The sequence below is a fragment of the Phoxinus phoxinus genome, assembly GCF_949152265.1.
Source record: "Phoxinus phoxinus genome assembly, chromosome: 22".
In the NCBI taxonomy this organism is placed as follows: domain Eukaryota; kingdom Metazoa; phylum Chordata; class Actinopteri; order Cypriniformes; family Leuciscidae; genus Phoxinus; species Phoxinus phoxinus.
In genome coordinates, this window is record NC_136897.1 from 17,903,307 (window position 1) to 17,916,226 (window position 12,920).

The following is a 12,920-nucleotide window of genomic DNA, read 5'->3' on the forward strand; positions in this document are numbered from 1 at the left end:
ACAGTGTTTTTTGTGTACAGATTGATACTATATTGTTTGTGTAGGTCCTTTACAAGCATGAAGGGCAGTCTGTCTTGAAGATACTGGAGAAAAGCAAGACCTCCATCACTCTGCCGTTACCCAAGGACAATGGTTATGTGGTTTTGGAGATCCGCTCTTGGGGAGATGGAGGAGATGGAGCTGCCTATGAGACCATAGTGTCTCGAGACTCAGGTATGTGGTATGAAGAGTAGTTAGGAGTACTGGTTTTAGTAAAGGAACTCAAGAACTAGTGTTTAAGTGCTAAATATGTTTCTGTGTTTGATCCACAGGCACTGGAATGATGGTCCAGGACAGCGCTGGCACTTCAGGACCCCTCTGCACATCTGTACTGGTGGTCACTGCACTCGTTCTCATTTGCTCGTCAGGACTGTGATGCTAGCCAATGATAAGGCATTTCTTATTAATATCACAGAGAATGGTGCAGGTTTTCCTCACGTCAGAATGGGTGCGTGTGGTGCAAAGTTTTGGAAATGTGAGAAGTGGAAGATTCTTTTGTATAAAAAGGCTTTTTTACAAGGATGACTGGTCATTGTGGAATACAAAGAGAGTTGTTGTGGGAGACTTTTTGATTGTGTTATCATTTTAGACGCTTGCCTTATGGAAACTCAAACTTGACTGGTGGTCATGTCAACATTTTGTTGTAGTTTCTAAAATTGAACAACAGCTCTGACTTGTTGATTTCCTTATAGATGTAAATACACATAGATGTATTGGTGACATTCCATACTGGATAGAACAAAACCTTTTTTAATACTTTGTTGCTACTTCATGGCAGCATGTGAACTGCAAAATGATCCAAATGAGTGTTTACCTTTTTTATTTGTTCTTAATTTTTTTGTGTGACTATGTAATTGGAAGCAAGAGCGGATCATGATTTTTATTAACAGCCTTTTGTATCCGTGTTGAATGATTGTAGCATTCTGCCTTTCCCTCAGTGTTCTAGTTTTTATAGATGAAAGGTTTCATGATCGCAGCGGTACAACAGAAGCTGATTTTTGTGTGGTTGTTAAAGTGGGCTTGTTTTGCCAAAGTTATCGCTCTGTTATCTCACTCATTATTATTATTGCCTTTATGCTTTGTGTTTTTTCTCAAGGCTTACATAAACATGACGTCCATGAGCTGTTACTTTCTTTTCTTGACACGGTACAAGAGCGAGGCGCTGGACATTGATCAATCCTGAAGATAACATTCATGGACAAACAAGTTAATTATTATCCTATAATATCATAATTTATTATAAGGTAGTTTTCTTCTTGGAGGCTGCCACTAATACTGAAATCCTGATCATACTTTAAGTGACAAGGTTCCATTTGGCTTAAAGAATTAGAAAACATGTGGCTAACATTAGATTAAATGGGTCCTAGTGTCTCGGGTCATAGTTGGCCTCTTTTTAAAGTGTTTGGAGGTCCCTGACAGTCTGACGTCCCAGGACACTTGCCTGGTCCATGTGAGATACACAGGAAGCCATATCATAGATTTTTTTTTAATGTTAATATTATTTTTTTAATTAATTAATTAAGACCAATCGAAAAATTCTTTCCATACTGTGGCATGAACTAATAAAGTACTAAGTGAAATGCACTTTCAGTGTAGCAGGTCAAATCTACCAGTATTCAAATCTTTCCGTGTAATTCACGGTTCAGTCTGACACAGAAATCAAGAAGGTCAAATGTCTGATTTGATGTTTTAATTTTGTCTACAGTTCTTTATTTTCTCTCCCCTGCATTGCTTTTTATTAGTGCCTGTTCAACAGGGTGATATTTATTGTAATTATATATTTTCTATTTAATGTATTTATTTAATTTTCTATTTAACGCACCTCAAGTTGTTATTGTAAATATTGCCATTTTCTGCGTCTGAGGATTGCTTGATAGTTTGAGCTCCTTAATTCGTTTTTTTTACAGCTTCTCTAACACCTTCTTTATGGGGTTTTAACTGTATATTAATTCATGGATCACTCACTGGATTTTAAAACACTTTTAGCCAAAAGCTGTGACACATAGCAGCCTCATCGGTAGCTCTTTAGTGGTTCTAGTCCCAAACCCTAGTAGCAGTCGGGTAAATGTTACACTTTCTGAATGTAAAAGCACTCAAAAGTCATATTAGGACTGTGAAACCAAAACTAATGTTCTCTTGTCCTTGCATCTGTTTTGTACTTCTCTTTCAAGTGATTTTTAATTGCATTATGAGTGCACTATGTACAATTCCACGACTCTTTTATCTCATCGTTTCCTTAATTTCTGAAATAATTGCTGTTTCACATTGTGTAGTTTGCCCTCTTGTGTTGAATCAGGGCTTTGTCGCTCACAACTCAACGAACAATTTCCGAAATGGCTGTATGCGCGCTTACATGAGTCGCTAGTAGTTTCACTCTGAAGGTCACTCAGGTTGTGATGTCATGTTGTCTCCTCGAACTACCATGTACCCCAGTTGTTGTAAAGGTTGAGCCTGTCCACTGTGGACTGAATGTGAATAATGCAGCACTTGTAAATATTCTTCAATAAAAAAACATTTTGACTGTATTTGAAGAAACTTTGTTCGGTTTTTAGTGATCGGCGATAGTACACACATGCATACACATGTACACGGTTGACTAAGATATACCATGTTTATGAAACAGGGTCATATTAATCATACATTAAACACAATGCCATGAATTCATTTCTAATATTAGTGCTCTGCCTATTCAATCTTAATATAAGAAACAAAATCGGTCACATCTTAACATTCACATTTTTATGTAATGTGACTAATTGAGGTATTACATTTTATGATACTTATTCTGTCTATTAGCCAATAACAACTACAAAGATAATACCACCTTACCACAACGTGCCAGTTATATTACTAGCTATTATTTTTATTGCCCAATTCTGGTGAAGTTAGCACTTATCACCTGTACTTTGGAACTATTAATAATGTATAAGTATACACGATCTTGAACAGATTTTCACCAAACTGCTCATTCTCAGTGCAGCTGACACAGGTAAAGAGAACACCTTTCCTATGTCTCATTCCTTACTTTATAAATAATATTTATACGCACACACTACTTTTCATGACTATGGCAAAACTTGGCTTGCTGGTGTAATTGCTAATTCAATTTCATTTATTATATTTACAGCTCTGTTTCTGAAGAATACCAGTTTGGATCGAGACCAAAATGGCCAAATTAACTCTTTTAGCAGGTATGTTTCATATTAAAGATACGTATTTACTGTAAGTGTGTTAGTTTATTTTTTATGTGTAATCATGTTGTCTTTTGCATAGGACTGGGCATCTTGCTTACAGTGCAGATTGGTAAGAACCTTCAGTAATTTTTTTGTCAAATATATAACCAATAAAATGAATGCATAAGGATCCATCATAAATATTCCTGGATGATGAGTATAGACAAAATATGACTTAGCTGTTAATAACATCATCGTTTCTAAAAGTGGCCTCTACAAAGCTGGTGTGCTACATGACCAACTGGTCCCAGTACAGACCTGGCAATGGGAAGTTCTTGCCAGACAACATCGACCCGTTCCTCTGCACTCATGTGGTCTATGCTCTGGCAAGCATCAGCTACAGTAATGAAATCACGACCGTCGAATGGAATGATGACGTGATGTACAAGTCACTGAATGACCTGAAAAAAGTGTAAGCAATATACACAATGCATTAAAAAACATAATTGCACACATGAATTCATACCCTTTTGTGATCTATTTTTGAGACTGCTATTGAACAGTTGAACTGATCGATTTCATATCGTTTTTGAATTTGAATAGAAATCCTGCATTGAAGACCTTGCTGTCTGTTGGAGGATTGGTCAATGGCGTCAGTCCGTAAGTGGAACACAATATATCTGTGACATAACATGACACTATAATATAAAGTAAAATGATAAAAAATGATATATTTTTTAGTTAAATCATAAATCCCCAGCTGCCAACCCAAACAACGAGAGTTACTTAAACACGTCTCTTTCTGCACTTTAGATACATTGGAGTGGTGTCCACACCAGAGACCCGCAAGACTTTCATCCGTTCTGCATTGTTGTTCCTGCGTCTCCATGAATTTGACGGTATGGACATTGACTGGCAGTACCCTGGTCACAATGGCAGCCCACCAGACGACAAGCAGAGGTTTACTACATTACTCAAGGTCAGAAGACTAGAATGTCAATATGATGCACTTTAATTTCCATTGATAAGGCAAATGACTTTAGGTCTGACCATGTTCCTGTTGTGTGAAAATTCTCAGGAACTGAGAGACGCTATTGAACAAGAAGCCATAGACACGAAGAAAACTCCTCTGGTGCTCTCATGCAAAGTGTCCGGCATCAAGTCCACTATTGTTAAAGCCTATGAGGTTGCTGAAATTTCAGGGTATGTTTGGTAGTTTCATCGAGCTACAATAATGTGTATCCATGAAAGCTTTTTTTTTACTTTCTCCTTCTTTCTATCATTAAAGTTTGCTGGACTTTTTGACCATCATGTCTTATGACTACCATGGCCACTGGGACTCCTTGACAGGGCACAACAGTCCCCTTTTCCGCAGCTCCGTTGACAGTGGAAGCGTCTTTGACCACAATATCGTAAGCTCAAAACCAATCAATCAAATCCATCAATCCGTCATTTGTAATCTGAGATCTCTTAGCACATCCCTTTCTCTCTTGCTTAGAACTCCTCTGTGGCTTTCTGGCTCAGCAGTGGAGCCCACGCTGACAGGCTGCTTCTTGGCTTCCCCACATACGGACGCACGTTCTTGCTCTCCACCTCAGAAACAGGTCTCGGAGCCCCAGCCAAAGGCGCCGCCGATGCCGGACCCTACACACGCGAAGAAGGCTTCTGGTCCTATTATGAGGTTTCAACACGCTACTTTTAACTTTGATCTAAAACAGGTGTTCTCAACTGGGTTTACTTCAGAAAACATCAAGTGGCACTTAAATTCATGACCAATTTGTGACAATTTTGCATACAAATAAGTGAATACCGTAACAACTATCAACGTCAAATGGTTAAATTAACGACTCTTTCTGTAGGTTGCATTGATATGCCAGTAGGTGGCGACAAGTGACCGTTCTAAATAGTTTTTAAAGATGAGTGAGTCATTGAATCATTCATTCAATTTGTTTAAAATCACTGATTCATTTTGGAACAAAATAAGTGATTGTATTCATGAGTAAGTTATTGAATCGTTCTCTCAAACAATTCGTTCAAAAACACGATTCATTCGGGAACACCATTACTTTGTTACTCAGCGAATGTGCTGTTTAAAAAAATATATATATTTTCACTGATGTAGCAGAAATAGAAAAAGTAACTGGCAATATGATAAGTGTTTAGTTTCTAAATGTGTCTTGAATTGTAAATATGTTATGCTCTCGGATCGGAAGTCTATAATTTACCACTCAAAACACAGTGATTTGCCTAATCTATGTACATTTTGAAAGAGAAAAAATAATGAGTGTGGTTTGGTTCACAGATTTGCCCCATGGAATCAAGTAGCACTATTGAATGGATTAATGAGCAGATGGTGCCCTATGCAGTCCAAGGAAAGGCCTGGGTCGGATTTGACAACCGTGAAAGCTTTACTGCTAAGGTAAATCAACTGTTTTCCAGAATTTAAGGCACTGAATTGTTTGACAAAATTCTGACAAACTTTCCTTAATATTTGCTTGAACAGGTACAGTACCTTAACTCCCTAAACTTGGCCGGAGCTTCAGTGTGGACCTTGGATTTGGACGATTTTTCTGGGCGATTCTGCAACACCGGAGCTTACCCTCTTGTCAACCATTTGCGCAGCTCACTAGGTAAAAACTTTAGACTATGAAGACCATTACATCTATTCTGTCTTCTGTTATATGTTTTAATGTGATTCTGAATGTCTTTTCAAAGGTTTCCCACCCAAGCCCACCACTACACCACGTCCCACCACGACCGCTGACCCCATCGCCTCTTTCTGTGTTGGTAAACCAGATGGCCTGTACCCCAACCCTGCTGACGCGGCCACTTACTTCCACTGTTTCCGTGGAAACACATACCTGCAGAAATGCCAGCCCGGTCTGGTCTTTATTGACAACTGTAAATGTTGTGATTGGCCTTGAGCTCAAGTTCAGATCTGCTCTTCATGTTCAATAAAGCTTCCAGGAGTCTCCTATTGTTGTGATGTACCTCTTCTTCCAACTATCCAATGCTCATGATTTGGGGGTGGGGTGGGGGGGAGTATGCGTAGCCATACAGAGTGATATTTTTCCTGAAATTTAACAAGTCATAATGTCCAACTCTTGTTGTTGTGCAGCAAAACAATGTCCTCTTTTTGCTTTCACTTTGAATAAAATATTTATAGCAATCTGACTTGTTAACTCTTCCTTAAACTGATCATCTGAAAGTAAAATAGTATATATATATATATTCACAGATATAGAGTTTTACAGACAGTACAGTGTCATCATTCATTTTATGTGCACCATCCATCAAGCACATCTTCAACCAGTTTATTACCATTTAAGTTTCTCCACTAATAATCTCAATTGATGAGAATAGGTCATTTTAATGCATTATCAATTTGTGTATTGCATTGTGTAATGATAGCAGTTCAATCTGAATCCCAAGGAATATAATGTACAGTAATGTACAGTGCCCTCTGGCATAATTCTGCTCACCAAAGTAACTTGAAGAGTATAGTTATGCAATTACAAATGCCTGCCAGGTCGTAAAGATTGTTCTGATATGTTACACAAACATAAGGACAGCTGAGATAATAAACCTGCAGATATCTGACACTTCATTTGACCCAAGATTAGATACATTTTTATCTGAAATTCGCATGCAGTTAAGTTGTCTTTGATCATTATTTCAGTGGCTAAATATATTGTTTAATAAAGATTATGCATTTCATTCATGCATTAAAAGTTATTAATGCATTTAGGCTAATACTGTATGTAATGTTAGTGAAATAAGTGTGTGATTTAATAAAGGTTTCGTTTGTTGATGCATTAACTTAAACTAATAATGAGCCATATATTTGTACTGCATTAATTAACCTTTGTTAATGTTAGCTATTAAACATTTTTCCTGTTCATGTTAGTTCACAGTGCAATAATAATGTTAGCAGATATACTTTTGATCTTAAAAATTTTGTAAATGTTGAGATTAATATTCAAAAATTTTGTAGAAGTATTGATCATTATAGTTAATGTTAGCTCATGTTAACTCATGTTCATGTTAACTCATGTTCATGTTAACTCATGTAGTTAACTTGCGTTAACAAATGAAACCTTTTGTAAAGTGATACCATAATCATATCTTTTTATTTTTTTTAAACAATTTTTTATTGAATTTCTATTAAACCATGTAGCATTTTCTAAAGCACATATTGGATCAAATGTATATAAACATATTATAGCTGTGTTATACAGATATTAATCAATATGAAATAAAGCCCCCCAACCCAACCCACCTAACCATCCCAGTTTAATCCAGATCTTCCCAAGAATGACCATAATCATATCTTTAAACTTACACAATACTGTTCAAAAGTTTGGGGTCAGTATATGTCTTTTAAAGTATCTTATGCTCACCAAGATAATTTATATTTTCAAAAATACACAAACACTAATATTGTGAAATAATTTCTATTTTAAAGTGTCATTTATTTTTGTGATGGTCACATGATCCTCCAGAAATCATATAGATTGAAATATTGAAAATGCTCCTTAATGTTTTTGTTATCTAATGATTAAAATAGTTAAAAAATGTTTTTAACTTTTGATCAATTTAATGCATCCTTGCAATATAAAAGCATTAATTTAAAAAAACATATATATATATATCTTATTAACCCTACTTTTTGAACTGAATGTGAGATTTCAAAGTTTGAAATTTAAAATGTAAATCCTAAATAACTTTTTAAAGTGTTAATTTCTACGAGTTCTTTTAAACAGTCATAATTTGTTGTTTTTGCCCTATTTTTTAATCTTCCGTACTGCTTTTTCTTAATGTTCTTTCATCTTTTCACACTGATTACTGTACATCACTGTAACATCACGGCAAGGTACCAGTGATAATATATAAGCAATTCAACACTGATTTTCTCTTTCAACATCTCAACAGCTTAGCTCTTATTATAAACCTTTTACTATGTTTTTATATGGTATATTTATATTTTTAATTTGATAATATTCTACACAATTAATGCACAAAAATGAGGACAAATCTGACACTGCCAAAGTTTAATGATAAGCACAATTCATGTCTGTTGTTTGGTTTTGGTTTCCAAAACAAAAGGGGAATACCAATTATTATACTAATTTTGGAGCGATAAGCTTGAAAGCATCACAACAGTTTATTATGTGGTTCTGATAGCACCACAATCTTATATAAGAAAATTGTCCTTTTAAAGATAAATTTCTTATATAAGCCTCTGTGAATATTGACCCCATAAAAGTTTGATTTGCAAACCGCACGGAAACCTTTAATTTAGTTACCAAATATTTATAGCTATTTGAAATCACAGCTAAAGTAGCATTTTTGATCAGTTAGGTAGGATAAAAAATACTACTATTAATAGAAATAATTGATGTATTATCTACTGAAAGTATTATAAATAATCTCTATAGATACAAATGCATTGTTATTTCCCTTTATATCTATCAAACATTGTCATTTCCTCTTGCATAATGACTCTACATATATTAAGTAAATACATAATATTGTATCTGGCCTCAGCTGAATTTTCTTTAATATGTAGAAGTTAATATCTCCAGCTAAATCCCCATTAGTGTAACAGACATGCCTATTCGTTGCATTCATTTTATTGCATCAGTCCCATTTTTTCATCTTATCTAGGATTTTAGCTTCACACAAATTGTGCTGAAAAGGCCAAAGGTATTTTAGTTACATATTTTATTGTCATTTCAGTCCATAGTTTACAAGCGATACCATATCTTACACCATCCTGATAAATCATCCTATATGGCCTATAGACAACACCCAATTGCTATAAAAACCCAGGGGTCCTGAAATTTGTCTTCAGATTTTTCTAGCTTGAGGTGCCCCAGGTATGTCAGAATGTCATTCAGACTAATATCTTTATTTCTGATATTAGTTTAAATGTAATTATTAAAACTATTCTTTGTTACCTACAGAAAAATCGGACATCAAAATGGGGAAGCTTACACTTGTAGCAGGTATATGTCAAAATACACTGTATGAGTTTTATTCATTCTTTTATATTTGTCATTTACCTGATATCATTGCATATTCTAGGTTTGGGCTTGGTGTTCTGCCATATTGGTAAGTCATTGAGTATCTATTGCATCATGTAATCAAATCACATCGATTTTAATGAACTATTAATCACTGATATGTTGAAATCAGAATAGTATAGTGTATAGTGAGAATCTCAATGCGTAAATGTCTTGTCTAAGAGCTTCTTTGTGTATCCATAACCAGCCTTCTCCATGGAAATGGGCTGCTACTTCACCAACTGGTCCCAGTACAGACCTGGAATTGGAAAGTATACACCTGCAAATGTCGACCCTTTCCTTTGTACACACCTTTTCTATGCTTTCGCAATGATCAACCACGCCAACGAACTTATCACATATGAGTGGAACGATGAGACCCTCTACAAAGCCTTCAATGAACTCAAGAACAGGTGTGTATTAACACTTTTCACATGCTGAAATTCTTCAATCATTTGTTTTGAGATTTTAAGATACCAAAAAAGAAAAAAATCCAAATATTATGAAATTCTGATACATCTCCATTATCTTCACAGAAATCCCCATCTTAAGACTCTCTTGGCTGTTGGCGGATGGAACTTTGGTTCATCACAGTAAGTACTCAGTAAAACATTTTGCTTTATCTTGTCAAATTGGTCGAATGAAATGCAAAAACATTATTCCTTAAATTCTTCTCAGGTTCTCCATCATGGTGTCCAATGCAGCAAACCGTCAGCAATTCATTCAGTCTTCCATCAAATTCCTGAGAACTTATGGGTTTGATGGTATGGACTTGGACTGGGAATATCCTGGATCAAGAGGAAGTCCCCCAGAAGACAAAGAAAGATTCACACTGCTGTGCAAGGTAGGCCCGTTTGTAATCCAGTGTCGTTTTAAGCAAATATTGTGCACTTCACTTATTTAATCTCTTATGTACTTATGTTTATTTATCTATGTTGGTCTTCACAGGAACTTGTTGCGGCCTTTGAGGCTGAGGGCAAAGCTACTGGAAAAAGGAGACTGATACTGTCTGCTGCTGTCGCAGCTGGTAAAGACACAATTGATGCTGGATATGAGATTGCTGAGGTTGCCAAGTAAGTATGATGACAATGAATCATGACATTTTCAAATTGGCAGAGCACTGAGGTTAAAGTATGTAGTAGGATCATATGTTTTAAACCCCTCCTAATTTTTTTTTCAGATACCTGGACTTCATCAATATTATGACTTATGACTTCCATGGAACTTGGGAAAGATTCACAGGACACAACAGCCCCCTGTACCAAGGCTCAAAGGACGAGGAAGAACTGGTCTACTTCAATACCGTAAGAACTGACTTACTGTGTCATGAAAAAGGGGAAAACAAATAACGAAACAAATGTTCAATTCCTCCATTTTAAATTGGTAACTCTCCTTCTCTTTCAGGATTACGCTATGCGCTATTGGAGGGACAACGGTACCCCTGTGGAGAAACTCAGAATGGGTTTCGCAACATACGGCCGCACATTCCGTCTGACATCTGCAGATACTGAGGTTGGAGCCCCAGCTAGTGGACCTGCTTCAGCTGGAGTCTACACTCGCGAGGCTGGATTCTGGGCTTACTATGAGGTGGGAGATTTGGAAAAGCCATTTTGTCCAAAATGGAAAACAAATGGAATACATTCATTCATATTCATGAGTGTCTTTTAAACAATCTCAACATCTAATTCTGTGAATTAATATGTCAATGTCTTTATAGATCTGTGGCTTCCTAGAGGGAACAACAATCCAGTGGATTGAGGATCAGAAGGTGCCCTATGCCACAAAGAACAGCGAGTGGGTTGGATTTGACACCAAGGAGAGTTTCGAAACTAAGGTACTTTTGAGGTTTTACTGGAGGTGGATTTTGTTGTCACCATTTGCCAGCAACTGACAACTCACTCTTTTCCTCTTAATGTATAGGTCCGTTATCTAAAAGACAATAAATTTGGTGGAGCCTTCGTGTGGGCGCTTGATCTGGATGACTTTGCTGGACAGTTCTGTAATCAAGGGAACCATCCTCTCATGGGCCATCTGCGCAATCTTCTGGATATCGGTAGGAATTTTCACAATTTCTTGAGTTTCAAACTGACATCGAGCATTGTGTGTCAAGAGGTGATATTCTTTTATTACTATAGCCAAATCGTTCTGAATACAAACGATCAATGTATCTAAAGGATCAAACTTCTCAATTGTTATCACTAGGTGGCGCTGTTCACCACAAGCTGCTCAGGCAGTCTGTGGAAAACTGCAAAATGGCAGACGTATTATGTAAAGTATTATGGCTGACCTTGGTATAAATTGACAACATTGTACTCTTTAGTTATCACGTGAGTCAAGGAATTTTTTTGATTCCTTGAATTTTCCAAAATTTTGGAAAGTTATTAGCATGTTTATAAATTATTTCGTTTTTTCTAGCCAGTAGGGGGTGGCGCCACAAAACTTCGTAGGCATACTCAGACAAAGAGGGCAATGACACCTACCAAATTGTATTTCGTTAGAAGTATCACTTCAGAAGGGTTAAAATGTATAAGAAAATCAAACTTTAACCTATATGTGACGCAAGAATGTGCAAGTGGGAGACCCCCAAATCAGTCCTTGGTCCTATAGCTAATGCTAACATAGCTTTATTTTTATTTTTTTAAGAATTGCCTCCTCTGCCACCAACCACCACCCTTAAACCTGGACAAACAACCACAAAAGCCACCACAACTACCACCACCACCACTCATGCTCCAGGACCAGGATTCTGTAACGGAAGGCCAGATGGACTCTATCCTCACCCTGAAGATCCCAACAAATATTATAACTGTGCTGGAGGCAATACTTACATGGATAAGTGTGGCCCAGGCACCGTGTTTGATGACAGCTGTAAATGCTGTGGCTGGCCTAAACACTAAGGGATCGCTAATGTGAAAAAACATCTATGCACAGTGAGACAGGACACTGCAAAACTGCTTCAGCACATGAGTGAATCCAAACTGCTATTCCGAAATTAGTGTAGACTGAATATAATTTCTTGTGCTTTATCTTTCCATCTGAGTGTATTTTATTAGTGTATAATGCTTATTTTGTTTTTATTGCTTCTTTTTGAATAACTAAATCTGTTAATATGACTGGCATGAGTAACAATGCACTTTAACTGGGTTTTTTTTTTTTTACTTCACGAATAAACAACATGCAACCATCAAACGAGATTCTGGGTACATTTGATTACATCATCTTGCATTCAAAACAGAATGCATGATGCGGGATCAATACAAAACAGTGTTCCATGACATGCCAGATTTTTAATTATCACTTTCATTATGTAATGGACAAACTTATATGTTTTGTCAACAATCAAGACAGAATTCAGCAGTCCAAGCAGAATATCTGCAATTTGGGGCGAGAAAAATCAGTTAATTAGTCGTTTTCCATTTCTAAACTGACACTCCACATCTTCATATAAGATGATTAATCGTTTGAAGCTTCCAACATGATGCAGTATCCGAAGGTCGGAACAGCTGGTTTGAGAAAACTCAAACCCCACCTGATGCATAAAAGGGAAATTATTATCGAGAAGGCATTATTTATTTAAATGATTTAACACTATACTTCCCTATAACATAAATTGTAAAAAAAAAAAAAAAAAAGAACACCCAAA

General features: G+C 36.4%; 2 protein-coding genes across 2 annotated transcripts in view; both read left to right on the forward strand.

The window, feature by feature from the left end:
• cntn2 (contactin 2) overlaps window positions 1–2,568 on the forward strand; it is a 29,403-nt gene extending 26,835 nt beyond the window's left edge. The window contains exons 22-23 of the mRNA XM_079596659.1: window positions 45–213; window positions 312–2,568. Coding sequence (XP_079452785.1) covers window positions 45–213; window positions 312–415 — 273 coding nt within the window. The 3' untranslated portion in view covers window positions 416–2,568. The remainder of the gene's footprint in view (window positions 1–44; window positions 214–311) is intronic.
• Window positions 2,569–3,117: 549 nt separating this feature from the next.
• Window positions 3,118–12,385, forward strand: LOC306990885 (acidic mammalian chitinase-like). Its single transcript, XM_079598205.1, has 20 exons — window positions 3,118–3,342; window positions 3,480–3,684; window positions 3,816–3,872; window positions 4,026–4,191; window positions 4,291–4,415; window positions 4,501–4,624; window positions 4,711–4,893; window positions 5,515–5,631; window positions 5,716–5,842; window positions 5,928–6,119; window positions 9,300–9,326; window positions 9,486–9,690; window positions 9,814–9,870; window positions 9,956–10,121; window positions 10,226–10,350; window positions 10,458–10,581; window positions 10,682–10,864; window positions 10,995–11,111; window positions 11,198–11,330; window positions 11,921–12,385. The coding sequence occupies exons 1-20, from the start codon at window positions 3,285–3,287 to the stop codon at window positions 12,172–12,174; spliced, it is 2,745 nt and encodes a 914-aa protein (XP_079454331.1). The 5' UTR covers window positions 3,118–3,284; the 3' UTR covers window positions 12,175–12,385.
• Window positions 12,386–12,920: the final 535 nt, after the last annotated feature.

Coding starts and splice junctions, on each gene's coding strand:
- LOC306990885 (XM_079598205.1), top strand. CDS start 3,285: ATGTGTAATCATGTTGTCTTTTGCATAGGACTGGGCATCTTGCTTACA. Junction 9,871..9,955: donor TGGAACTTTGGTTCATCACA/GTAAGTACTCAG, acceptor AATTCTTCTCAG/GTTCTCCATCATGGTGTCCA. Junction 10,582..10,681: donor AACTGGTCTACTTCAATACC/GTAAGAACTGAC, acceptor CTTCTCTTTCAG/GATTACGCTATGCGCTATTG.